The sequence below is a fragment of the Jaculus jaculus genome, chromosome 8, assembly GCF_020740685.1.
Source record: "Jaculus jaculus isolate mJacJac1 chromosome 8, mJacJac1.mat.Y.cur, whole genome shotgun sequence".
Classification (NCBI taxonomy): domain Eukaryota; kingdom Metazoa; phylum Chordata; class Mammalia; order Rodentia; family Dipodidae; genus Jaculus; species Jaculus jaculus.
In genome coordinates, this window is record NC_059109.1 from 11,709,752 (window position 1) to 11,737,717 (window position 27,966).

The window sequence follows — 27,966 nt, forward strand, 5'->3', positions numbered from 1 at the left end:
GAGCTGCAGAGACAGGGACCTCTGAATTGATGGCAGGGCCGCCCCCTCGGGCACTAGGCCAGCCAGGCAGGATCTCTGGAGAGGTGGGTGCCTGGGAGGGCACAGGCCTGAGCCAGCCCCTAAGGGCTGGATTCTGGCTGCAGCCTCTCCACTCATCAATATGTCCATCCCCTTCTGACCCCTCCCCCAGAGTCCAAGGGTCTATGTGGTGAGCAGGTTGGGCTGTGTGGGTACTAGAGAGGGGTAGCTGGTAGGTGGGCAGCATGGGTTTTGAGGAATTGCTGGACAAGGTGGGTGGCTTTGGGCCTTTTCAGCTGCGCAATCTGGTATTGATGGCCCTGCCCCGGGTCCTGCTACCCCTGCATTTCCTCCTGCCCATCTTCCTGGCTGCTGTGCCTCCCCACCACTGTGCCCTGCCTGGTGCCCCTGCCAACCTCAGCTCCCGGGATGTGTGGCTGGAGGCCCATCTGCCCAGGGAGCCTGATGGCACCTTTAGTTCCTGCCTCCGCTTTGCCCGTCCCCAGGCTCTCCTCAACACCACCTTGGGGAGGGAGGCGCGCGGCTCTCGGGAGCTGGAAGGTGAACCCTCCACAGCACCTTGCTCTCGGGGCTGGGAGTACGACCGCTCAGAATTCTCCTCCACCATTGCGACCGAGGTACCCAAGCGCAGAGGGTGAGGGATGCGTGTGTGGGATGGGCCTGGCCACTGCCTAGGGGCCGGTTGTTGGGTGGGCACCACTGAAAGGTTCCATTTACTCACCTGTTGCGATCCAAAGAACATCAAGCACTGCACTGGGTTCTTGGCCTGTGACGTGGGGTCCACATGCAGGAGCTGCTGTGGCTATTGTTCACGGGAGCTGATGAAAGCAGGGCAGGGCTACGGTAGCTCCAGGAGATGGGGCAGAGAAGGCTGCTTCTGCAGTGAGAGGCCTTTCTTCCTCTTGTCCCCTCCTTGTATCTGACCCCAGGGCTGGGATTTATATAATCCATCGAGAGATGGGTGCGGGTGCAAGTCAAGTCTCTCTGGGTTGGGGGGGAGGGTCATGACCACCCATGGGGAAAGGTTGAGGTGTAGGACCAGGGAGGGGTAAGGTCACCCACTTACGACGCTGAGGTGAGTAGCCGGGGGAAGGGGAACATTTTCCGACACAGAAGTGACTGAGTAACCCAGAGACCCCATAGTCCGGGAGAGGAGGGGCTGGCGCCATCTGGGGAGGGGCTTATTTCCATAGAGGCCCCATCCACCTGTCCTTGCAGTGGGATCTGGTGTGCACCCAGAAAGGCCTGAACAAAGCTACATCTACCTTCTTCTTCATCGGTGTGCTGCTGGGGTCTGTGGTCTATGGATATCTATCGGACAGGTGAAGGGAGGCCCAAGGCAAATAAGGGAGTAGGCTGGGGGGGGAGTGCGGGGAAGTCTTTCCCACCTGTCAGGGGATGGACCTTGTCTACCTGTGTCTTGGGCACTGCACAGGGTGAACCTTGTGTGACCCTTGGGCAGGTTTGGGAGGCGCCGGCTTCTGCTGGCGGCCTACGTGAGCACCCTGCTGCTGAGCTCGGCGTCTGCGGCCTCAGTCAACTACGTCATGTTTGTCGTCTTCCGCACGCTAACCGGCTTAGCCCTGGCTGGTTTCACCATCATCGTGTTGCCACTGGGTGAGGCAAGCAAAGCGTGGGCACACCACCGATGGCTGGAGGGAGGGGGAGAGGGTCCACTTGACCCTTGCTAACAGTCTCCTATCTCTGGTGACTCGGTGGTCTAGAGCTGGAATGGCTGGATGTGGAACACCGCACAGTAGCCGGTGTCCTGAGCACCATCTTCTGGACAGCCGGTGTCATGCTGCTGGCACTGGCTGGGTACCTGATACGGGACTGGCGATGGATTCTGTTGGCTGTCACCCTGCCTTGTGTCCCGGGCATCCTCAGCATCTGGTGAGGATTGCAAGCAGCTGAGTGCGAGAGATACATGCAACCAAATAACTCATCAGAGACAGAGAGATGAACGGGGCACTTAGCTCAGTTGGTAGAGTGCTTGACCTATCCCCAACACCCCATAAAATGTGTGTGGTGGTGCATGTTTGTAATCTCAGCATTTGGGAGGTGGAAGCCAGAGATCAGAAGTTTAAGGTCATTCTTAGCTAACAATGAGTTCAAGGGTAGACCTAAGACTATCTTGAAAAAAAAAAAAAAAACAACTGGGTTGGAGAGATGGCTTAGTGGTTAAGGCACTTGCCTGCAAAGCCTAAGGACTCGTGTTCAACTCTCCAGGCCCCACATAAGCCAGGTGCACAGTGACGCAAGCGCACACAAGGCCACACATGCGCACAAGGAGGCACATGTGTCTGGGTTTCAATTGCAGTGGCTGGAGGCCCTGGAGAGCCAATATTCTCTCCCCGCCCCCCCCCCCGCCCACAGCATAAAATAAAAGGCACTCAGTTGGGCTTGCCTGAAAGAAAGAAAGAAAGAAAGAAAGAAAGAAAGAAAGAAAGAAAGAAAGAAAGAAAGAAAGAAAGAAAGAAAGAGAGAGAGAGAAAAGCTGGACATGGTAGTGCACACCTTTAATCCCAGCACTTGGGAGGCAGAGTAAAGAGGATTGCTGTAAATTTGAGGCCAGCCTGGAACTACAGAGTGAGTTCCAGGTCAGCCTAGGCTAGAGTGAGACCCTAATTTGAAAAACAAACAAACAAACAAACAAACAAACAAAAAAGACCCTTGGCCAGAGAGAGAGAGAATGGATGCACCAGGGCCTTTTGCCATTGCAAACAAACTCCAAATGCATGTGCCACATTATGCATCTGGCTTAACAGGGTGCTAGGGAATCAAACCAGGTTGTTAGGCCTTGCAAGCAAAAACCTTAACTGCTAAGCCATCTCTCCAGCCCCAAGAAATGGCTTTTTGTTTGTTCGTTTGTTTTGAGGCAGGGTCTCACTCTAGCCCAGGCTGACCTGGAATTCACTATGTAGTCTCAGGCTGGACTCAAACTCACAGTGATCCTCCTTTCTCTGCCTCCTGTGCTGGGATTAAAGGAATGAGCCAACACGCCTGACTCTTTTTTTGTTTTTTTTGAGGTAGAGTCCTGCTCTAAGAGCCCAGGCTGACCTGGAATTCACTGTGTACTCTCAGACTGGCCTTGAACTCACAGTGATCCTCCTGCCTCTGCCTCTCAAGTGCTGGTTTTAAAGACATGCGCCACCATGCCCAGCTAAGTAGATTTTAAAAATATATTTACTAGAGGGAGAGGGAGGGAGAGTGGGAGCACCAGGGCCTCTAGCCACTGCAAACAAACTCCAGACACATGTGCCACCTTCTGCATCTGGCTTACATGGGTACTGGGGAATCAAACCTGGGTCCTTAGGCTTTGCAGGCAAGCACCTTGACCACTGAGCTATCCCTCCAGCCCCAATAGGTGGATTTTACAAATTGGGTCTGAATAAGTGCTCATCAGGTGCAGAGGGCTTGGGAGAGGAAATCCCCTTGTGAGCAGAGGGGGGATTGCATAAGCAAGACCCTGGAGATGACAGTCTGGGATGCCATTAGGAGAGGTGATTTACAAGATTGATGTTCTGGCTTATCCGCTAGGTGGGTACCTGAGTCTGCACGCTGGCTTCTGACACAGGGCCGTGTGGCGGAGGCCCAAAGGTACTTGCTCCGCTGTGCCAGGATCAATGGGCGGCACATGGGTCAGGACAGCCTGAGTGAGGAGGTGAGGTTACTATGTGTGAGCATATCTTGGAGGGGGAGGGGAGGCTTTTGTACCAATTACCTCTTGTCCAGAGGTCCACCATATGCAGCAAGAAAAGCATTTGATCTACAGTAAAGCATTCCAAGCTCTGCCTGGCTCTGGTGGGTCACATCCTTTCTTCAGAGCTTTCTCCATGTGTCCCTCCACCCCCAGGACTGCAGAAGGGAGAAGTAGAAACCTAGACAGAGGAGGCAGGAGGGAGGGAAAGAGAGAACCCAAGTACCCAGTGGGACCTGCTGAGACCAATTGTGAAGCCACCACCTCACTTTCTCCTCCACTAGGCCCTGAACAAAGTAGCCACTATGGAACGGGTAGTCCGAAGACCCTCATACCTGGACCTGTTCCGAACCCCGCAGCTCCGACACCTCTCACTGTGCTGCATGGTGATGTGGTAACAAGGAGGGAGCTGGTGGGTCTGGTGGTGTGAGGGTGGTCAGAGGAAGGGGCTGAGTGTGAGAAGGTTGACAGCCAAGAGCATGTGGCTCTGGGAGGCTAGAAGATAGAACAAGCAGCAGAGGCGCAGGGGTTCAAATTCAGCCTCTGCCACTTCCTTACTCGCATTCTGTAAAACGGGCCACCGCTAGTTTCTAAGGCGCGACTGCTCCAAAGAGGAAAGGCGCTTTGACCACCGTCACGTGGCGCGCCCTCGGGGATTAAGGGTGATGGGGAGGGTCCTAGGCTGCAGACCCTCCCCTCCCGACAGGCGGACCCAGGGAGGTCGGATGGAGGCCCTGAGTGGCACTGCGACTCCGTTCAGGTTTGGCGTGAACTTTTCCTATTACGGCCTGACTCTGGACCTGTCCGGGCTGGGGCTGAACGTGTACCAGACGCAGCTGCTGTTCGGAGCCGTGGAGCTGCCTTCCAAGCTCGCGGTCTTCTGGTCGGTGCGCTACGCCGGCCGCCGCCTCACCGAGGCGGGGACGCTGCTGGGCGCCGCGCTGACCTTCGGCCTCCGGATGCTCGCGGTCCCCGGTGAGCGAGCGGCCGCGGACGGCGCCCAGCACCCCGCCCCGCGCCTCGCCTCGCCGCCCGCGCGGGGAGGGCTTGACTACCCCCTTTTCCTTCAGAGACCAAGTCCTGGACCATCGCCCTGGTGGTGATGGGAAAAAGTTTTTCTGAAGCCGCGTTCACCACGGCCTACCTGTTCACTTCCGAGTTGTACCCTACCGTGCTCAGGTGAGAGGACCGACCTGGGAGCAGGGCTTGCCGGTCACCTGCCATAGCCCACGCTGCCACGGCCGCGCACTGCCCTCCCCATTCTTCACGCCCAGGACACAGAGCTAATCAAAGCTGGGTTTGACCCAAGTTTTGCAAAGGGTTGGTTTTTATCTCTGTACTGTGTGTAACACAGTCCAACGTTCTCCATGCTGCTCAGCTATTCATTGCTGCAGAACGGTCTTGGGTCTTGTCTCTGGACACAAGGCTGGGGGTCCTTCCAGCTATTGGCAGGAGGGAAGCAAAGCAGGCTGGGCATTTGGCTTCAAGACGTAGGTCTCCTAACATGCCAGCTCCTGCGCCAGCTGCCCACGCTTGCTTGCCCACCGCTTTTCCGTCCTGTCTTGTAACTTTTCTTCTAGCGGTACCTGATAGGTGCCGTGAGAATAGGGGCGTCATGCTCGGGTGGGTGCTGGCTTGGGAGTTTCTGGCCTAGCGTGGGTGGGGGTGCCTACATTTCATTTGTCTGGGACGTGGGTAGCAGGGGCTAGGGACCCTTTGAGGCATGACCCCAAATAGATGGGAGAAGCAGGTGCCTCCCTTATCCTTTCTCTTAACAGACAAACGGGGCTGGGGCTTGCTGCACTGGTGGGCCGGCTTGGGGGCTCTTTGGCCCCACTGGCAGGCTTGCTGGATGAAGTGTGGGTGTCGCTGCCCAAAATTGCTTATGGAGGGACAGCTCTGCTGGCTGCCGGCACTACCCTCCTGTTGCCAGAGACAAGGACGGCACAGCTCCCAGAGACAATCCAGGACGTGGAAAGGAAGAGGTGTGTATGGGACTCCTGGGCATGCAGGTGCTCAGGTCCCTGGCACCTGAAGATGCAGAAGGGAAGAGAGCTGCATAACGATACTTGGCCTGTGGGTGTATACAGGTGTCTCAAGGTGCATATCCTGGGGTGTACAGTGTGTGGATAAGAGCACAGATTTCTGTACGCACAAATACTAAAGATGATCAGGAAGACACACAACGTGCACACCCAGTAGCGCCCACAAATGTGGAGTCACTTAGGAGTATGTATGCTTCTGTCAGGAACTGGGAGAGCCCTGAGCTAGCCCTAATGGGGCGGTAGGCCCCAGGACTGAAGCCCACCATGCTCTGGACTCCTTCTTCCCCAGTGCCCTGTCCAGTGTTCAAGAGGAAGAGATGCAGGCCCAGAACTGAGTGGAACAGGGACAGACACCTCCACGGAAGCTTCGCAGGAGGGGCCGACAGGAGACCCTTGTGACCAGGACAAGCCCCTCTACCGCTGGTGCCCTCTGCCTGTGCCCATCCAGCCTTGACTGTTCAGTCTCCAGCAACAGGACATCCCAGAATGCAGTGGAGATTCTGGGCATCCTCATGGCTGATTCTCCTGGGTTGGGGCAGCAGTGAGGAGATTTGGGAAGCCCATTAGATAGGAAGCCATGGAACTGGCCCTGGGCTCTTACTCTAGCTTTGCCACTCATTTTGTGTGACCCCAGGCTATGTCCCTCTCTGGTCTCAAGTCTGTTTATCTCCCAAATAGATAATAGAACCTTCCCATGGGATCTGTTGTCATGCTGAAACTGAACAAGGAGATTCTGGACAGTGCTAGTGACGGCTATCCTAGTACTCACTAGGCTGGTGGTGGGCATGCTGTTCATGCTTACTGCTAGGTGCTCCCCAATACCAGGTTCAAAGGACCAGGAAATAATGCTTTTGTTGCCATGGCTCATGCTGTGACCTCTGAGGCACTCTGCAGGATGCTCCCTACCCCACCCTGGCTCATTGTCTAGTCTTCATGCTAAAGAAGAGCTGAAGGCATGAGAGCCAACATTTTATTAGAGAAGCCAGAGAGCTGAGGCAAACAAACAAGTTTGATGAGCATGTGGAAGCTGCAGAGTTTGCTGGCAGAGGGACTGCGAAGGCCAGGAGATGACCACAGTGGGCTGCATATGCTCCCTGTCGAGATAGGTACGGGAGAGGGAAGAATTGGCAGAGAAAGTCTCTGGCCTACTGCAGAGCATAGGTCCAAAGCCCCCAGGATCCCACCTTCCCCCATCCCAAGGGACTGAGGAATTCCAGAGCTTCCACTGGATCATGGAGAAGATGGTAGAAAGCCCCAAATAGGGTGACCTCTTCTGTGATTGGCTCATTTAGATTTTATCTCCACTGGATCATAGATGTAGCAGCCCACATCGCCAATGTTCACACCTGAGAGAGAGAACCCTATCACCAAGGACTTGAGGAGAGGCTAGTTAAGGAATGGAGGGAGTTGGGAGGAACCTGGGATGCTTGACTACAAGGGAAGTTGTCCAGACATCCCCCACAGAGTATTATACTTTAGGTCTGGGGTCTGGGGTGGGGCTGCCAACCTTTGGGGCCAAACAGGTAGCCATAGCAGGGGATGTGGCAGTAGGGGACGCCATCATGCTGGAAACGGAAAGAGAATCTTAGCCCAGTTCTCTTCCTCCCAGTCTAACCCATCCCTGCCCTGCTCACCTCAGCATGACTCCCAGCAGTCAAGGTCTTCTGGCAACGCTGGCACCTCAGGCAGGGTCGGTGCCAATTTCTGCCCAGAGACATCACCTTCTCAGCTGGTGGTGGAGAGGAGTGGTCGTTCCTCATTCTAGAGGCAGGGCAGGAAGACCCACCTGCCTTGGATCATCCTCCTGCCCACTCTTGCCCACCCAGTGTTCCTTGCCCATGCTTTCCATTGTCCCTTACCAAAATAGACAGGCTCCTCACAGCCAGGACACAGCGAGGTCTCCCCAGTGAATGTCTTCATGTGGGGAGGGCCTTTAAGGGGAAGACACCCTGGCTAGGGCTGTGGTGGCCTGCACATGGCACTATCTTTCCCCCAAGCCCACTAATCTCAGGGTTCCCTCCTCGATCCAGGAGGAGAGCCCCTCTGCCCCGCCGTTATCTTCACGATGGACCACCTGCTTTCCTGTCATCTTCTCAGGGTGTACACTGTTAGCAACTCAATCCTCAGGAAACCTGAGCTGACACAGGAGCTGGCCAGGGCACAGGTGTCAGATGTTTGGGGAGCATGGTGTCATTGCCCATTCCAGGAGGTAGTAAGGAACAGGAACCAGAGAAGTTGAGGAATATGAGGGATTGACCCCATCCCATGACCACTTCCTCATAGGTTTTCCTACATGGCTCTGGACCAGAGAAGAGACCTGAGTTCCAGGCCAGCTTTGCTCCAATAAACAGTGTGACTGTACAAAGTGATGTGTCCTCTCTGGACTTCAGTTGCCTCACAAGTAAAATGAGGATGCTCATGCCATCTCCCCAATTTACCTCTTAAGTTCAGCAGCTTACAGGAGAGATTATTTTAAAGGAGAGCTGCAGACAGAGAAGACTTTGCCAAGAGCAAGCTGTAGGATGGTGGGCCGGGGGCAGGGTAGAACTGCCGGCCTGCAGGACCTAGCTTCTGCGGCAGCCCAAGGGTCAGGAAGAAGAGCAGGGATAGCTGAGGCTTAGCCTCACTTACTTTTCTTGACATGGGGGAGGCCAGTCCTCGGCCTGGGGGGGCTGAAGTTGCTGGGGCTGAGGGAAATGCTGGCAGGGGAGGTGGGGGGAAGATTGTAGAGATAGCAGCCCACACCACCAATGTTCACCCCTGCAGAGAGAAGACCCAGGACAGGAGATCAGATTGGCCCTAGTTGCTAGCCACAGGGAGAGCTCTGGGACCTCTGCCCCCTTCTAGGCTGGTACTTACCTCTAGGTCCAAAGAGAGCCCCATAGCAAGGCCTGTGGCAGTATGGCCTCCCGTTGTGCTGGGCACAAGCACAGCAGAAGGAAGGGGTCATTCAGTACCAAAGGGCATGGTGCACAAGCCTTCCCTAATATAGGCTGCCAGGTGCATGTGGCCCCTAGACTGGTCTGGTGGGGCTGGAAGGGGTGGATGATATACTGGTCTTGCTGGAATTGCCACTGTAGTCCAGGGGGACAGCAAGAGCAGGTGGGGAACAATGCTGCTCATTCAACATTCCCAGAGCCATGAGGTCACAGCACAACTGAGGCTCCCTAAGTCCTGGCTGGCATGAACCCCACCAAGTGAGAGGCCCTAAGGCTGTCTACTGAGGCTGCCGTTGGCAGGCTTACGGGCTGAGATTGCACACTGGTGGGGTGGGGACAGTGACCAAGGGCCGTGCACTGTGGCCAGGCCTCACCTCTGCGTGCCCACCGGGAGACAAGATGCTGTGGCAACGCTCACATTTCAGGCAGAAGCGGTGCCAATTCTTGCCCAAGGAGCTCACTTTCTCAGCTGTTGGGGAAAAGATGGAGACCGGCTGCAAGACACCCTCCTTTTGCCCCTTCAGCCCTTTGGGAGAACCAGCCCTGCCAGCCTTGTTTCCTGGAGACAAAGAAGTGTCTCCCTAGTATAGCTCCAGCCCACCCAGGTGTAACATGGCTTACTGAACTCTCAGAGGAAAGGTGAGCACATACACACACATGCACACACATGCATGCACACACATATCTGTTCCAGAGAATGAAACAGCTCACACTCATTCCAACTTTACCCCTCCTGAGTCTTGGCCTCACCGAAGTAAACAGGCTGCTGGCAACGCGGGCAAGTCCAGCTCATGGTTCCTCCTGGGACAGCCCAGCACACACTGCCTCCCTGGCAGCTGCAATGTTCCACCCCTCTGCCAGCTCCGCCCACTGAATGGCTTTGAGCCCACTGTGGGTGTTGATTGGGCACAGAAATTTAAAATCATCCCACCTGGGGGACAGAAGCCGATTTCTCCTCACTTCAAGGGACATTCAAAGGAGAGTAGGCTGAAGATTGGGAGGTATTAGAACCAGGAATACACTTGCTTAAATGGTTATAGCGTCTGGGTTGTTGAGAAAAAAAGGTATGAAGGGGTGGGACATCCTCTGAAGCCCATCTGCGTCTCTCCCTCTGCCTTCACTGTCTTGTCTGCACTGTGAGTGTCATGGTGACAGTCTACCTCACAGGACTGTTAGGAGAACTGCATGAGTTAACACCTGCCGAGCATCTAAACAATGCCTGGCAGAGCCCGCTGTACAGCAGTAGCTATCAGTATCTTGGGTTCCTTAAATGCAGGACTCAGTTTGGAGTCTTACATACAATCAATTGTTTGTTCATATAGTTATAATATATATTAAATTTGAAAGTATAAGATAATAGATAAATAAGATAAATAAATAAATAAATAAGACAAATAGCAGTCACATATTCTTAACTTAAAAGATTTAAAATGTGTTAAACCTCTCAGACTACATAGTAAAATTCCAGGTCAGCTTGAACTAGAGAGAGCCAGAGCAGACCACACACACACACACAAAAAAAAAGAAAGAAAGAAAAGAAATATGATAACAGCATAAAACTGGGTGTAGAGGCACATGTCTATAATCCCAGTACTTGGGAGGTAGAAGCAGGAAGATTAGACATTCAAGACCATCCTCAGCTACCTAGCCAGTTTAAGGCTAGCCTGGGATACACAAGACCTTTTCTAATCTAAAAAGCAAAAACATGGGCTGGAAGGCACATGCCTTTAATCCCAGCACTAGGGAGACAGAGGTAGAAGGATCGTCGTAAATTCAAGGCCACCCTGAGACTCCACAGTGAATTCCGGGGCAGCTTGGACTACAGTGAGACCCTACCTGGAAAAACAAAACAAAAACAAAATAAAAAAATGTAAAGAAGTGAAACTGTCCCTATTTTCAGATGACATGATCCTATGTACATAAAACTCCTAGTGAAGTTATGCAAAAACTACTTGAATAGAAAAATGAATCCAGTGAAGATAAAAACATGAAAATTAGTGTTTCTCTATGTCTGCAACCAGTATTCTGAAAAGAAATCAAGAAAACAATTACATCTACTTTGTGGATTTTTTTTTCTTCCTTGTGGTGCTAGGGAATCAAACTAATGGCCTTTGGCATGCTAGGCAAGTGCTCTACCACTAAGCTATAAGAAAATAATTACATTTATAATAAAGTAAAAAAGAAAATCCCAGCACTTGGAAGGCAGAGGTAGGAGGATCACTGTGAGTTTGAGGCTACCCTGAGACTAGGTCAGCCTGGGCTAGAGTGAGACTCTACCTCAAAAAAATAAATGAAAAAGAATAAAATAACTAGGATAAATTTAATAACTTTGGAGATAAAAGACATACAAAAGCACTATACAACACTGGACCTGGGGAGATAGTTCAGTGGTTAAAAACACTTCTTGTGCAAGCCTCATGACTCAAGATCATGTCCTCAACATCCAAGTAAAGCCACGTAAAGCAGTGGCCCATGTGCCAGTAATTTCAATAAGAGGAGGAATTAGGAGAATCCTTAAGTGCATGGATCAACTACTCTGGCCTTTGTAGTGGCAAAACACAACAAGAGATCCTACTTCAAACAAGGTAAGAAAGGACTAACACCAAAGTTATATTCTGATCTTCACATACACACATTTTTAAAAATATTATTTTTTTGAAGCAACCCCAACAGACTGGACTTTTTAAAAATGTGTGTGTGTGAGAGAGAGGGAGGGATGGATAGAAGAAGAGAGAAACAGAATTGGCACACCAGGACCTTCAGCCTTTATAATCAAACTCCAGACACGTGTGCCACCTTGTATGCATGTGCGACCTTGAACACTTACGTCACCTTGTACATCTGGCTTACATGGAACCTACAGAGTTGAACGTGGGTCCTTAGGCTTCGCAGGCAAGTACCTTAACCTCTAAGCCATCTTCCTAGCTCTAAAATTTTTTTTTAAAAGCTACTTAGGGAGGGGAAAAAAAACACTTTGAGCTGGCTGGGCATGGTGCCACATGCCTTTGATACTAGCACTCTAGGGGGCAGAGGTGGAGGATCACCTAAGACTACAGAATGAATTCCAGGTCAGCCAGGACAAGAGTGAGACCCTACCTTGGAAAAAAAACACATATTGCTGGAGAGGTGGCTTAGCAGTTAAGGTACTTGCCTGTGAAGACTAAGGACCCAGGCTCGATTTCCCAATACCCACATAAGCCAGATACACAAGGTGGCACATGCATCTGGAGTTTATTTGCAGTGGCTAGAGGCCCTGGCATGCCCATTCTCTCTCTCTCAAATAAATAAATTTTGAAAATATGTTTTTTTAAATTTTTTTTCTTTATTATTTGAGAGTGACAGAGAGAGAAAGAGGCAGAGGGAGAGAGAGAGAATGGGCGTGCCAGGGCTTCAAGGCACTGCAAACGAACTCCAGACACGTGCGCCCCCTTGTGCATCTGGCTCATTTGGGTCCTGGGGAATTGAGCCTTGAACTGGGGTCCTTAGGCTTCATAGGCAAGTGCTTAACTGCTAAGCCATCTCTCCAGCCCAAATAATTTTTTTTTAATCTCTTAAAAATATTACAAAAGTAATAAAAGACTTAAGTGAGAACTATTTCATATTAATGATTATAAGACTTAATATTGCTAATCCTAATACAATCCAAAGCAATATACAGATTGATGTAATCCCTACCAAAATTTGAAATTTTAAGCTGGGCGTGGTGGTGCATGCCTTTAATCCCAGCACTCGGGAGGCAGAGGTAGGAGGATTGCCATGAGTTTGAGGCCACCCTGAGATTACATAGTGAATTCCAGGTCAGCCTGGACCAGAGTGAGACCCTACCTCGAAAAACAAAAAAAAAAAAAAAAAAAAAAAAATTGAAATTTTGACCCCCCCCCAAGGTAGGGTCTCACTCTAGCTCAGGCTGACCTGGAATTCACTATGTAGTCTCAGGGTGGCCTCAAACTCACAGCAATCCTACCTCTGCCTCTGTTCTGAGTGCTGGGATTAAACGTGCACCACCAAACCCAACTTGGTTTTTCTGAGGCAATCTCCCTCTAGCGCAAGCCAGCCTTGAACAGATGGTGTGTGGGGAGGAGTACCTACCTCAGCCTGCTGAGTGCTAAGATTACAGGTGTGAGGCCTGGTCAGATGGCTTAGCGGTTAGGTGCTTGCCTGTGAAGCCTACTGGTTCAAGGCTCAATTCTCCAGGACCCACGTAAGCCAGATGCACAAGGTGGCGCATGCATCTTGAGTTTGTCTGTAGTGGCTGAAGGTTCTGGTGCGCCCATTTTCTCTTTCTCTCCCTCCCTCCCTCCTTCTCTGTCAAATAAAATCCCATGGAAAAATATTAAAATGTTCTGGAGCTGGGGAATTGGCTACATGGTTAAAGGCACTTGCCTGTGAAGCTTGCCAGCCTGGGTTCAATTCCCAGTATCCACATAAAGCCAGATACCGAAGAGGGAGCATGCCTCTGGAGTTTGAAGTGTTAGGAAGCCCTGGGTGAGCCCATGCTGTGTCTCTCCTCTCACCCTCTCAAGTAAACTAAGCAATAAGTAAACAAATAAACAAACAGTTCTTTTCCTCCAGATCAGTATATGAACTTTAAAAACCACCTAGAATGGAGGTCTAAGCAGCAAAATGGGCTGGAATATAACCGTGAATCATCATTTGAGATGAAAGCTTTTGACGACACCTTTGACTGTCCTTGGGCAGAATGTGACAGCTGACAAGAAGTAAATCTGGGGCTGGAGGAAGTGAGGATGACAGTGCTGGCAGCTTTGGCACCAGGTTGTTTACAGTGCTATGTCTACAAGGTCATGCCTCAGAAGTGAGTAGTCCCTCACTAAGGTAATCTCAGTAGCAAGCAGCCTGGAAGGGTGTTTCACCTTTACTTTTTATCCTGATGGGTTTGGTTATATATTTATAAATATTTATTACATTATAAGTATCCCCAAGAGTTATCAAAACCACAGATATGGAAAGTAACCTAAAAGTAACTGGATTTACAAACCATGAACAGTTTCATGGATAAATATGGAACTGTGGCAGATCAGATTTAAATTAATCTGAGTTTAAAAGATGAGGTTAAGCTGTTTTATTGGGCCTTGATTCTCATTTCCACTGTGCTACTGAGTCTAGTTTCAAGTACACAAGGGTATAAAAGAAGTACTACTGGCATTTTATTTATTTGAGAGACAGAGAAAGAGAACAGGTATGCCAGGGCCTCTAGCCACTGCAAACAAACTCTAGATACATGTACCAACTTATGCATCTGGCTTATGTGGGTACTGGGGAAGTGAGCCTTAGGCTTCTGAGGCAAGCATCTTAACTGCTAAGCTATCTCTCCTGCCCTGTTTTTTTAAATATTAGAGTAGGGTCTCACTCTAATGCAGGCTGATCTAGAACCCTGTAGCCCAGGCTGGCCTCAAACTCATGGTGATTCCCTTACCTTAGCCTCCTAAGCACTGGGATAAAAGGTGTGAACCATGATGGTCAGCTCTGACCTGAACTTTAAATGGACATAGTACAAGGCATTTCCTTGGCCATTTGCAGTGATCCCTGTCTGCTCCTGGGAACCACATACTTCACTGTATTTATGAGGGACAAAAAGTCTCATATCACAGGGTTTTTCCAACATCCTGTTTGCAACTGCCACTCCTTCCTTTTGTATCTTGTATTCTCTTTTTAAATGTTTTAATTTTTTTTTTGTCATTTATTTATTTGAGAGCGACAGAGAGAGAAAGAGAGAGAGAGAATCTGGGTGTGCCAGGGCCTCCAGCCACTAAAAACGATTGTGCATCTGGCTAACGTGGGTCCTAGGGGAACGAGCCTTGAACCGGGGTCCTTAGGCTTAACAGGCAAGTGCTTAACTGCTAAGCCATCTCTCCAGCCCTGTATCTTGTATTCTTGTATCCATTCCTTTAGGCCATACCCAATCTTACCTTTATTCCTACATGGGCCAGAAAGGGAAACTAGAGCCAAAATACATGTCCACTTGCTGGGGAAATTGGGGCACATGGCCCAGAAAGCATGGGAAGTCTTAAGTCCACAGTTTGTTTTTTAAAGATTTAAAGCCCACAATTTTAACGTAAGTACCACAGCACAAAATGAGAGATAAAGTTTAATGATTTATTTGGTGCTAAATGAGGTATGGTGTGGTAAGTCTAAAATATACACACTCTATGTCCATACATACTTTACTGGTACAAAGATACAGAATACACATATTTACTCATTCACCTACCCATTTCCTGGCAGCTAAAATTAAAGGGATTTCTCCACAACCCAGACAGCCCCAAATAGCCTTACCCACCTTCTGCAAGCCAGACCCTAAAGGTGACTGCCTACTGGCCGTGAGGGCGCTCATCATTTCCATGATCTTTGTGGCTTTGATCTCTGCCTTCCTGGAGCCAAAATGTCTGCTGCAATCCTTCCTTTCGAAAATCTGAAGACTTCTGGAATTGCCTCTGAAAAGAAAGGAAGGTGAGTGGGTAACAATGTGATCAAAATCATTTTTATATAGGAAGGCTGAATGGAATCTTAGCATATAGACTATGAGAGTGAAAAGAACTTATGTTTCCTCATTATGTAATCTCGTTTGTGTTTTCATCCTGCTCATTCACTTAAGCATACTTCCCCCCCTCCCCAACAAAATTCCTTTCTTGCTTGACTGTCCATGAATGGAACAAAAGCCTTCAAGTTATTACATCCAGATATGCATTATCTTCTATTCTACTGTATGGAACAAAAGCTGATGTCTTTTGTTTACCTGTGTTAAAATTAGCTTTGTGAAGATAAGTGTCTTATTTTTATTATTCAGTGCCCAAGTGCTTGAAAACATTAGTTGACAGGCACAATCAGCTCAATGAAGGCAGGGACACAAGAAGGGAAGGAGGAGGAGACAGAAAAAGAATGGCTGGAGATTCTTGAAGAAGGCATATTGCCCTGGCATCAATGGGGGATAAGTTAGGAAGTCTTCAGGGACAAGCAGCAGGATCCTTTTGTGCTGACAGAAAGCAGATGACAGAAGTTAACAATGCAATGAGTAGGAAATAAATAAAACCCTGGCTTATAAATTCTATTGTACCAGATAATCTTGGTATAAATACTTTGCATACATGTGTGCATGTATATATATTTTACATGTGTAAAATATTTTATGTAAAATGCATTTTAATTTTTTATTTTTAAGTTATTACAAAGAGAAAGGGAGAGAACAGGTGCACCAGGACCTCTAGCCATTGCAGATGAACTCCAGATGCATGAGCCACCATGTGCATTGGCTTTGGGGTACTGGGGAATCAAACCTGGGGTTCTTAGGCTTCACAGGCAAGCACCTTAACCACTAAGCCATCTCTCCAGCCCTAAAATACATTTTTATCATCAGAAGGTTGAAACACACACACAAAAAAAGCACTCCTATAAGATAACCTGTGATTTTTATTTCCGTTCAAAAATTTAATTGAGGGCTGGGGAGATGCTTCAGCAGTTAAAGAAACTTGACTGCAGAGCCATTGAGCTGGGGTTCAATTCCCCAGGACCCACATAAAGACAGATGCACAATGTGGCTCATGAGTTTGTGGTTGGTTTGTAGTGGCAAGAGGCCTCAGACAACCCATATGTTTGCTTGCCATTCATAAATAAAACATTTTTAAAGATGAAAGTGAAACCAGGCATGGTGGCACACCTGTAATCCCAGCATTTGGGAGGCAGAGGTAGGAGGATTGCTGTGAGTTTGAGGCCAGCCTGGGACTACATAGTGAATTCCAGGTCTGCCTAAGCTCCAGCAAGACCCTACCTCAAAAACAAAACAAACAATAACAAAAAAGAATTTAAGAAATGAGCCAGGCATGGTGGTTCATGCCTCCTTTAATCCCAGCAGGAGGGGGAGGATCACTGTTGAGTTCAAGGCCACCCTGAGACTACAGAGTGAATCCCAGGTTAGCCTCAGCAGGACCCTACCTCCACCCCCACAAAAAAAAAAAAAAAAAAAAAAAAAGTTGAATTGCTCCTTTAGCCAAATCAAGAGAGTTGGCATCTGGCTGGCTTTTATCAGACTGAAAGGAGAAAAGGGGCCATTTGAAAGTCAAAGCCCTTCAAAATCTTTTTCTTTCTTCTTTTTGCAAACTGTAAGCTTAGTCTATCCCCCTTCTTCCCATCCTAGTTTCTTTCCTAAGAGCCCAGCTGAAATGAAGAAAGCACTGGCAACCTTGATCTACACTAGCTGCTGGAGACCCAGGACATAGGCACAGATGAGTACTAAATTCCAGCAGATACAACCAACAATCCACAGGTCATAACTCACCAAGTGCTCACTATTAACAAGCAGTTAGTAAAAAACAGCTGTTATTTCACCAATTCTTTTTCAACCAGGCATGGTGGCACACACTTTCAATCTCAGCACTCAGGAAACAGAGGTAGGAGGATCACTGTGAGATGAGGGCAGCCTGGGACTACAGAGTGAATTCCAGGCCAGCATGGGCTAGAGTGAGACCCTACCTCAGAGAAATTTTTTTGTTTTGTTTTTTGAGGTAGAGTTTCACTCTAACTCAGGCTGACCTGGAATTCACTGTGTAGTCTCAGGGTGGCCTCAAACTCATGATCCTCATGATCCTCCTACTTCTGCCTCCCAAAGACTGGGATTAAAGGCGTGCACCACCACACCTGGCAATGTTTTTTATTTAGTATCCTCTGTGCTAGGAAACCATGACTATGAATACAATGATTGCAGGGGTGGGGGACATAGTAATCAAAGAGGAGTTTCTCTAGAGAATTTATAATATAGTTGCACAGAACATGTTAGTCAAAGAAACACATAAATGTAAAATTACAATAATGTTAGGTATTTCAGCATGAACACACATTTGTGAATGTTTTTTTTTCCAAAAGTGTATATGGATTAAAAGGGGTGACACATGCTTATAATCCCAGCATGTGGGATTAGAAGGCTGAGGCGTGAAGATTGTTACAGTTGTCACTCTATGCTATATAATGAATTCCAAGTGACCCTGGGCTACAGTGAGACCCTGCCTCAATGCCACCCACCCCCCCCAAAAACAAAATCATATAAACATAATTGCAAAATTAAACTAAATGGAAATGTGCTTAGAATCCCACATTTCCACATCTATGTTCTCATATAAATTACTGATAAACAGGGCTGGAGAGACAGCTCAGCAGTTAAGGCACTTGCCTGCAAAGCCCAAAGACCCAGGTATAATTCCCCAGCACCCACGTAAAGCCAGATGCACAAAGTGGCACATGTGTGTGGAGTTTGTAATGTCTGGAGGCTCTGGTGCAACCATTCTCTTTCTCTGCTTGAAAATAAAAATATTTTTAAGTGGCTAATAAAGATTTTACTTAGGATCTCATCCTAGACCTAGTAGACAAAAGCTTTAAGGTGTGAAGTTCCACTGCTTTAGAAATATTAGCTACAAAACAAAGCCACCAAAAATGTAATAATTCTACTATAGGCTATCTCCTCTCTGAAGCCACTTAAATCCACACACATATACGGTGTCCTTACTGCCCTGAATATTTACCCGTCTTTCTCAGTCTCAGAAACTGGCACTCTGACAGACATGTATACTGACGGACTCCACTACTGAACACTAACTCTGACTTTTTGATTTGTTAAGAGATGAAGTGGCATATGGTAAGATGAAAGTATCTTACTATATTGATCAGCAGTACTAACAGAAAATTATTAAATTGTAATTAAATAACTACTGATAATATTAAATACTAAGAGTATGAAATGCTGTTACTAGAAGATGGTTTATAAGGCAGGAAACCTTTACTTATAAAACAAACAGGAATTTTTAGGGAGCAGTTTGTACAACTTAGTGAGGTATTTGCTCACTTTTAGACATAACTGCTGATAACTTCTTCTCACTGCTGAGGAAGTTCAGTAAGAACTGTTCCTAATGTTTTGAGAAATTTAAAACAGGTCTTTCACACCATAAGCCATGTTAAAGGTCAGGGTCCATTTCTTGCTTGTGTCTCATCTCCTAGTGTTGCAGTGAATAGAAGAAATATGCCGTTTCTAAGTACCAACTACCAGGTTAGAGTTCTGTTCTTCCTTAGCCATGTTCCCTTGAATATGCTCCAAAGCTAGATGTCACTGATGAAAAAAGAACTCAGTAATACTCCCTGCCCAAACCATGGAATCCTAAAAGCTGTCTTATGCAGAATGTGATTCTCTCAACTCTTACAAGTGAACATTCTAAATGACAACAAAAAAGCCCCAGAATGGTAGGCAAATTTGAAAGAAACCCTGAAATTATATGAGAATGTTTAGGCATAAAGTCACTCCAGCCCTACCTGTCTAAACTAAAACAGGCTAAAAATCAGCATAATTTTAATTTTTATTAATTTTATTAATTTTTATTAATTGTTGGTTTTTCACGGTAGGGTCTCACTCTCGCCAGGCTGACTCACTCTATAGGCTACTCTCAAACTCACAGCAATCCTCCTACTTCTGCCTTCTGAGTGCTGGGATTTAAAGATGTGCACGACCACGCCTGGTATTTTAAATTCTAATATTCCCCTATATTCCTGCAGATAACTGACCACAACAGGGAGGAAATAGTTCTCTGGAGAAAAGACTCTCTCTCTGAAGGCCATCTAGGTTTAAGCTATTTTTTGAAAACAAATTAAACATTTTTCGTTTGAGAGGAAGTAATGAGTGCACCTGGGCTTCATGTCGCTGTATATGAAACCCAGATACATGTGTCATTTTGTGTGTCTGGCTTACCTAGGTACTAGGGAATTGAACCCTGGCAGTAGGCTTTGTAAGCAGGTAACTTTAACTGCTGAGTCATCTTTGCAGCCCTGTAAGCTTTAAGGTTTGTTTTGTTTTTCAAGGTAGGGTTTCACTCTAGCCCAGGCTAACCTGGAATTCACTATGTAGTCTCAGGGTGGCCTTGAACTCACAGCGGATCTTCCTACCTCTGAACCCCAGTGCTGGGATTAAAGGCGTGTCCCACCACACCCAGCTCCTGTAAGCTTTTGTAAAAAGGCACCTTTTGGAGTTAAATCTATGGTTTCTAGGCCAGAACTTAGACTTCAGCTCAAGAAGCAGGCCTAGAAAGATTACCCAAGGTTGTACTGATTTAAGTGTTTGATGCTGAGGATAATGATCTTCAAACCCAAGGAGTAAACATACAACAACCCTGCGACATAGTGAGTAAACCAACTTGCCCCTCAAATCACAGCAAGGCAAATGGCTGAGACATTCTAGAATCTAGTTCTGTCAGATCCATGCCCTTTCCACACATAGAGGGGCCATGACTTCTTACTTGGTAATACTAAAGGCTCAAGAAAAATTAAACAGCCTTGCCAAATTCAGCCTAGGATAAAAAAGATCCGCCAGATGTGGTGGCACATGCCTTTAATCCCAGCACTCAGGAGGCAGAGGTAGAAGGATCGCCGTGAGTTTGAGGCCACCCTAAGACCACAGAGTGAATTCTAGGTCAGCCTGAGCTACGGTGAAATCCCACCTTGAAAAACCCACCAAAAAAGGGGGCGGGGTGCTGGAGAGATGGTTTAGCGGTTAAGGCGCATGGCTGCGAACCCCGGTTCAACTCCCCAGGACCCACATAAGCCAGATGCACAAGGGGGCACATGCATCTGGAGTTCACTGCAATGGCTAGAGGCCCTGACATGTCCATTCTCTTTCTCTCTGCCTCTTCCTTTCTTTCAAATAAATGAATAAAATATTTGAAGAATATATATATATACATATATATATACATATATATATATATATATGCACACACACACACATACACACACACACACACACACATACATACACACACATATGTAAAAGAGATCGGTAACACTGAGGAACAGCTGGGGAAAGATACCTCAAGTCTTAGTTGAACCATGTTATCAGCCATTGACAATGGGGATGTTGGAAGAAAGCAGGGACACAGGTTAGATTGGAGGACTGAGCTCCCTGGTTTCCAAGAGTGTCCTCAGCAAGAACCTGATCGTCCTATGAGAGCTCAGTTTACAGAAAAGCCTAGGCAGAACCAACACATGAGCAATAAAATAAAATAAAGCTTCACTCCAATACCAGACCACCCATTCAGGCAACACTAGAGAACCTAGCGTTCTGGCATGATGGAAGTAGTTGTGGGGGAAAGAATGGAAGTAGTTGTGGGGTTCACTATTCGACTTTCCCTTTGAAGTTCAAAAGTGTGTGATTCCAATACAAAAAATTCAGGAAGAAACATGAGATTAACTCATTTATTCCAAAAAAACTAACACATTAAAAATAAAGTGAAACTTGTTCAAGATAACGCATAATTTCTTTAATCTTTTATTAAACAAAATGTACAACTCAAAGCATCACACTATGGTGGTGATAATTCGAGTAAGGAAGAGGTAGAAGAAGGGATACATACAAGTTTGGGAAACAGAAAATGAGTCCAATCCCAAGAAAGGTTTCTACCTCTTCAGCACAGAGATGGCTGCCAAACAATTTCATAACAAAGTGCTAGTGGGTAACAGTACAATGAACAAATGCCATTTCAAAAATAAAAGTGACCTCGAAAACATCTGCTCCTGGTAGTAAGTCATGAAGAAGCCTTACCAACTTGGTGTCTTCCAAAATTCAGCTTGTCAAATTTTCTTTCGTTTATTGGGACCATTTCCAAACAAGTCTGTAGGACAGCAGGACCGTTGCAAGCAAAGGCCTCAGAGTAAGGGAGATATGGGAGCTGCCATGGCAATAAAGAAAGTGAACTGTAAGTAAGCGGCTACTCACGTTGCTTTTCAATCCATATCAGACAAGACTCATCCAATCGGAAGCCTGAGAGAGGAGTTCTTCATCAGAAGCTTTCCGCTTCCGCAAACTTTCAGGTGTGTCTATGAGATCCCTCAGCTGTCCAGGAAATTGGGTAGGAATACAACATAGCAATTGAAGTCAGCTCTCTGTTTCCCTCCTTCCCCACATTTCAGAAAATGGCAGCATCAAAGCCAAAATCAAAGCACACCATGTGGTAAGCCAGATAAGACATTTGACTTTAATGATAAAGGAGAAAATAATTTGGCCAAAAAGAAAAAAAAAAAAATAACAGAACATAAGAGTTTTACAGATACACAGTTAATATAATCAATCTGTCTGTTTTTGAAAGGGGAAAGAAAAAAAGGTAAATTGTTTTCAGCTTCCATGAGCACTTATTTACTGTAAGGTGTTGAGTATATCCCTTGGTGTAGGGTCCAGACAAGACTGCAGCTAGTCCTGGATCACCTGGGCATCTTATTTTATTTTAAAAAACCAATCTGATTCATGTAGTCCTGGGTGTTCTTAGTCATGAACACTAGTTCCTATGAGGTCTCGAATGACATCAACTGCAGCTTCTTGTTCAGGCATTTCCTGCGGAACTGTATTAACTCCAACAACCTGCTCCCTCAAAGGGGATCCTGAGGTTGGAGTTTTTACCAAATCCAATGCAATACCATTGTCCTCATTTACTTGAGGTGCTGATACATCTGGGATGGATACATTTGGAATTTCTAGCTGTCGTGATCTCATCTCTAGGGAACTACACCTAGGAAGGTCATCTGGATCATACAGTGGAGAATATGATTCCTCTTTTGGCACTCCAGATGTCCGTGTGACAAAGTCAACAAGGTCTGGCAGGCAAGGAGAAGGGCCAAGGCTTGAAAGACTCATTGTTTCAGGTTCCAATCGGAGTAACTCATTCTTTAATTTTGAAGCTTCTGTTACTTCCTCAGGTAACACGCCTCCTGCCAATAAATCAAAGGCCTGGTGTGCTCCCTCTATGCTGTCTAAGCCATGGTCAACATTTTCTATAGTTAATCCAGTTCTCAAATAGTTAGAAGTGATTCTCTCGCTTCTGGAATTAGATGAGTCGTGTTTAGCCTCTGTTCCCAAGTTAAGCACCAAGGTTTTAGGAGAGTCTAATGGAAACCCAGAAAAAGATGGGACTGGTTGAAAGTCACTGGGAGTAGGTAATACAGAATTTTCTTCACACACTTTCTGTGGCAGGGCATCTGGAGAACCATGTGCTGGTTCCACCTGAGCATTATAGAAATCACCACACCTATCCCCGAGGGCAGCAGGCTCTATCCTTACGTGTGTAGCTTCACAATCTCCTAAGGCCTTGCTTGCCACTGTGACTGTCCGTTCTGGACTGACGTTGTGTAGCTGCGCAGTTTCCATTTCTAGTCTCTCTGGGCTCTCCCAGGTTTCTGGCCTCTTCTGAGTCTCATCCCAGTCAGCCAGCACACAGACTGTTTTATCTTGAGTACTTTTTGATCCATTATTCTTGAGCCTGAGGCTTCTGTACCTAGAAGCTCTGAAAGCTGAGTCTGGAGCTGAGTTTTCTACCCACTCTTCACTACCAGCTGAGCCTCCTTTCTGCTGGGGACTATCTGTTAGACACGTCCCTGGTCTGGCTGGGGACTGACATAATTCTGCAGTAGTGGTTTTCTCAGGTGTACCTTGTGGGCTCTGGAGTGAGGACCTTGCTTCTGATGGAAAAGCTTCTATTTCTGCCCTGGTGAGAGAGAGAGACTGTGCACTCAGTTCAGTTACTACTTTACTTGGGTCTTCATGTCCTGTCACCACTTTCCCAGACTGTTCTGCCTTTGTGTTAATCATTAGCAATCTGGGCTGTTCTATCTCTCCTTCCATGTTTCTTTTCCCATGGCTCAAACTGGAATCTTCTATGCTGTAGAGGTCAATGTTGGCACTTGTTCCCTCTTCCGTCACTACCTTTTCTTTTAGTTCAGTGTTCTTTACCTCACTTTTTTTATAATCCTCAGACTGGTGGAGCTCGTGGCTCTCCTTATCTTGGCTATCAGAGTCTATGAGGTCAATTTTTACCAACTTCTGAGATTCCTCAGCATGGCAGTTTATATCGGACAGATGAGGAGCTGGGTATATATCAGGAGGCCCTGGTTTTCCCAGGTCAAAATTCATTTTCCTTTCTGGAGGTCTATCCCTATTAGTGTTACTTTGGGAGGAGTTAGAAGTCCACATGGCCAAAACATCTGTCTCTGAGGTTATAGTTTCATGAGGCTTATTTTTGCATAACCTTGTAAGAGGCTGTAGGAAACTATGGCTGCTATTTCTGCTTTTGGAGTCTACATGCTCTACAGCTGACCTTTTCTCTGTGGATACCAGAGGGGTTGAAATGGACTTTTCAGAATTGTTCACTATAGCGGTGACCAAACTCTTATCATCAGGCAATTCCCCTTGGAATACTCTACTGCTCAAAGAAGAAGAGGTCTCTGAACTCTCAGTTTTAGAGGGGCTGCTACTTTCCCCATTGGCCAATGTACCACCACCCAGCTTAGTTTCAGGGGCCCCCTTTCCACCACTACTATAGAATATGCCATACAGATCCTTAGCATTGGCTGTAGCTAAGCATGAATTCCTCTTTTCTAATTTTTTGGCCTGTTCACTGAACACACTTGAAAGGGGTGGTGGAGGACGTACTAACATAGAGAATGGGGTCTGATCCTGGTCATTCTCACTCACACCAGGAGCTGTCTCATCAGAAGGAATGGCAACTGGCTGTTCAGAGGCCATAAAGGCTGCAGGCAACACTGGGTTCAAAATGTTTGGACCCTGGAAGCCAGGACTGAGAGACTGAGGTACATCTGAAATGGATTTTACTGGAGCTAAGACAACATTAGCTGGAGCAGAAGATGGAACAGCTAGATGATATGTAACTGGGGGAGGGGGAGGGGGAGGAGGAGGAGGTGGTGGTGGTGGTGCCAAAATCTGCTCAGTTATTTGGGATGGCTCACTCTTTTCAGCTAGTGTTTTTTCCTCTGGAGACCCTTTTAGAATCACCTCTTCCCCTCCAAAAACTTTAGAGAAGATATCTGGAGGCAACAGTAGACCAGTAGAAGCCTCTTTAACTACTGGCAGAGGTTTAGCAGGGGTCCCGGAGGACTTGATAGATAGAAAGGTATTAAGAGGAGCAGGCTTGCTCACTGTGGCTGAACAAGACTTGCGGGGCACTGTGGATGGGATGGGCAGGTTGGGTCGAATCTTGGTCTGTGGTGAAGTTCTAACAACTGGTGCCCAGGGGCTGGTGTGTGCAACAACAGTTTTTCCAGACAGCTTGATCTTGATGGGCTTTGTTTTTCCAGCTTCAGATCGCAAGTCTTCTTTCTCCTTACTGTTTTCTACAAACTCTTCCTTAGAGATACTTGGGGCTACCAATGAGCTTTTTTCCTCTTTTTCTGGCTTCTTCCAGTTGAGTTTTCCAAAAGAAGATACTGGTGCTCCCTTCTTTCCCTCTCTTACTCTGAGTTTGATATTAGCATTCCTTTTATTTTCAGCTTTTTCAGGGGAATTCCCATCCTCAGAGTGTTGGTTTTCTAATTCCATAGATACTTTGTTATCTTCTTTTGACTCTCTCGTAACCTTTGCCTTTTTTTCTTTCTCCTCCTTTGGTCTCTCACTCAGTTTGCGTTTTAGCTCACTCTGTCGTCGTCGCTCTGTCTCTAGGACCACAGCCAAGCCAGCTTGGTGGTCCAGATTTCGTCGTTCTTCATACAGTGGGTTTTCCTCCACATATTTCTGGAAACAGAAAAGATAAAAGCTCAGTAATTGATCAAATTAATATAAGAGAGAAAATCTTGGCCCTTGCCACTGCTAGAATTCATTTAGTAGAAACTCCCTAGAGTAATCTTGTCAAGGATTGCAGATTGCTCTGTTGCCTCAGCATCTCTCACTAGCATTGGGTGGTTATATGGAATAAGAAATGTCAGTGCTATTTTCTGGCTCTAAACTTTGATAAGGTCAAAAGAATTATTATATAAAGTGGGGAACTCCACAGGGCACTACAAGGACCAACCTTGTATTTCACATTGTGTTGGTGACCCTTCACATGTTGCTCTCCAGAAATTGAATCCCCCAAAAACTCCTCACAGAGCTGGCAATAAAATCCAGTGATGGGAATTAGAAACTCAGAGCCTGAAAGAAACAGAAAATTGTTAATAGAAATGTTTTTTAAAAAAAGTTAAGGAAACAGTGTTTTCCATCAAGAATGCTATCAGTAACGTGGTCTTTTACATTTTGTGATCAGAAGTGGCATTTAGATGACTCCCAAGCGGATACTCTTCTGAGCCGAGGATCTGAACTGTATATCTCTATTCTTTTTACTTCTTAGGACTACCATCTGGTTAAATTCAGTACTATTCTGTGTCAGATACATTCGTAGTGCTGACTCTCCTCAAACTCCAACTAGCTATGCATCTTGGAGGAGATTCAAAACCTGTATTCCCAAATGCTTAGCTCCCTGCCATTGGTATGAGGATCTCATGTTGTCATTAAATTAAATCTTCCAGAGATCTAAAGGATGCTGATGTAGCAGCAACAACATTACTTTTAAAGGTAACAAATTTGAAAAATTTAAAGCTATTTATCAACTTACTTTGTAGTAATAATTCAAAACATTTTATAGTTCTTATTTTATAAAAACAATTTAATTACTGTACCTCTTACTATCTTTTATACTCAGATTTCAACTAAGATTTTTGAATATACTAAGTAGTATAGATATATTTACCACCTTAGTAGACTTCTGACCACACAGGTAAAGACCACTGTTTTAATAAATAGATCCCTCTGTACATTCAGGACCAATCATGTACTGTTTTGTACAGAGACAGCATTCTTAAAGCTTTGTTACTGGAATGGCTGTTTCATACTATGCTGCTTCCTACCACCTTCATTCAGAGACATCTCTTGATTAGCTGAATGTAAGAAAGCCACAAAGTAAAAAAGTTGGGGAGAAAACATACCTTTTGCAGGAACGGTTATCTTGTCAGTTCGCTTTATAACATCTTGCTTAGATTCATTCTGGGTCTTTGAAGCCCAAGGTCTGTTGTAGGGATCCAGTGTCTATTTGCAAGAGGCAGAGGTGCTCATACAACAAAATAAAAACTCAATGACCTGTTTTTTTCCCCCAAACATCAGACCAGGGAAACAAAAGTCCCTAGCTACCCACTCCCACCTGCCCACTCTGCCAACTGTTTATACGAAAATCACCTGTGGAAAAGGTAAAAACATGTTAGAGCAAGTACTAGAAATAGAGAAAAAAATATCAGGTACTTAAGGAATCAAAGAGGCAGAAGCCTCACTTACACGTGTCATGGTGTTTAGTTATAGGCAGGTCCCTGGAACTGAGCCCCAGGGATGGAATTTCCTTTGTTGGTATCTCTTGGTTCTTCAGACTGGGGCTGCCAATGGTTCATTTTTCAGCTTGGTAATGCAGATGGAAGTTCAGAGATGAAGGAGAATGAATGAGATAGTGGAAACAACAGAAGGCAGGATACCTACCTGTGTATGCTTCTTATTATGCATATGGGTGAAGAAGTCAAACATGGTTCCACAGATGGTGTTACAATCTTTGCACCAGTGATTGCCAGCATCATAATATTCATAAACAGCAACAGGCTGGTCAGACTGCTTAGCAGATGGCTGGGGGCTTTCAGCTGGCTTAGGGCTCTTAATATGGGACTTTTCATTGTTTACTTTTGACTCCTAGAGAGAAAAAACTTGCACTTACAAAGAATTCAAAGCAGTCTAAATTTGTATACTCAGAATAAGAAGGTGTGTCTCATTTCAGTTAGGACAGTGGTAGAGAACAAAGCATTACTAGGACACGTTTCATAGAGAACCGAGAGACCAGGGGGAGGCTACAGCCCTTTGGTGGGCTGTGACACTCCCATCCAGTCTACACGGGTGTTTATTAAAAGTTTGACAAAAAGCATCAGAAGAAATGAGGAACATGAGATCATTCTCTAAGGCAAGGAAGGTGTACATTAGCAAACACTATTAACTCAGCAAGCAGGACAGAACGTTGTTTGACAGGGTCACTGCTGACAGCATACGACCTATAAGTTCTCCTACAAAGCTCTGTCAGACTTCCTGATGCCGGCCAATTGCCGAGCTGGTTCGCAAGCCCTACATGTTGTTTTCAACACCAGGTATTCTGCCTCTTTGACTCTTGTCACACAGGCAGCCTGCAGTTATCAAGGAGTCTCCTACATATCCCCTTTTTGTTTATAAGAGAATGGTTGTAAAGTCAGGAGTGGGCTCAGGGAGGCGCTGGAGTTGACTCTGTTGCAGCATCACCACGTGGCTTCAGTTCGATGGGTTCGGTGGCTTCGCTGAAGGACTGTGTGCAGAGGCTTCCAGTCTGTGAGAAAACAAATGACAAGAATGATAACAGCACACACAATGCGCACGCAAATACTG

At 46.6% G+C, this 27,966-nt stretch overlaps 3 protein-coding genes across 10 annotated transcripts in view; 1 reads left to right on the top strand and 2 right to left on the bottom strand.

The window, feature by feature from the left end:
• The first annotated feature begins 263 nt into the window (after positions 1 to 263).
• Positions 264 to 6,442, top strand: Slc22a7 (solute carrier family 22 member 7). 2 transcript variants are annotated; one of them, XM_004649736.2, is made up of 10 exons: positions 264 to 656; positions 1,258 to 1,361; positions 1,502 to 1,656; positions 1,764 to 1,932; positions 3,580 to 3,703; positions 4,024 to 4,133; positions 4,500 to 4,714; positions 4,810 to 4,918; positions 5,518 to 5,724; positions 6,074 to 6,442. In XM_004649736.2, exons 1-10 carry the CDS (start codon positions 264 to 266, stop codon positions 6,117 to 6,119), a joined length of 1,632 nt encoding a protein of 543 aa, XP_004649793.1. In that variant the 3' UTR covers positions 6,120 to 6,442. The 2 variants fall into 2 exon arrangements, with proteins under 2 accessions (XP_004649793.1, XP_045013477.1); XM_045157542.1 differs by having other exon boundaries at positions 6,086 to 6,120.
• A 357-nt stretch (positions 6,443 to 6,799) lies between these two features.
• Crip3 (cysteine rich protein 3) lies at positions 6,800 to 9,517 on the bottom strand. Of its 2 annotated transcripts, XM_004649473.2 has the most exons (8): positions 9,474 to 9,517; positions 9,098 to 9,192; positions 8,644 to 8,701; positions 8,416 to 8,544; positions 7,644 to 7,715; positions 7,419 to 7,513; positions 7,292 to 7,349; positions 6,800 to 7,130 (listed from the first exon to the last, which is right to left on the bottom strand). In XM_004649473.2, exons 1-8 carry the CDS (start codon positions 9,514 to 9,516, stop codon positions 7,069 to 7,071), a joined length of 612 nt encoding a protein of 203 aa, XP_004649530.1. In that variant the 5' UTR covers position 9,517; the 3' UTR covers positions 6,800 to 7,068. The 2 variants fall into 2 exon arrangements, with proteins under 2 accessions (XP_004649530.1, XP_045013773.1); XM_045157838.1 differs by lacking the exon at positions 8,416 to 8,544.
• A 5,306-nt stretch (positions 9,518 to 14,823) lies between these two features.
• Positions 14,824 to 27,966, bottom strand: part of Znf318 (zinc finger protein 318) — a 74,487-nt gene continuing 61,344 nt past the window's right edge. For 2 of the 6 annotated variants that reach the window (XM_045157834.1, XM_045157837.1), the window contains one exon: positions 27,374 to 27,907. In XM_045157834.1, the coding sequence (XP_045013769.1) occupies positions 27,806 to 27,907 (102 nt within the window). In that variant the 3' untranslated portion in view covers positions 27,374 to 27,805. The other 4 variants (XM_045157832.1, XM_045157833.1, XM_045157835.1 and 1 more) reach the window with 4 other exon arrangements.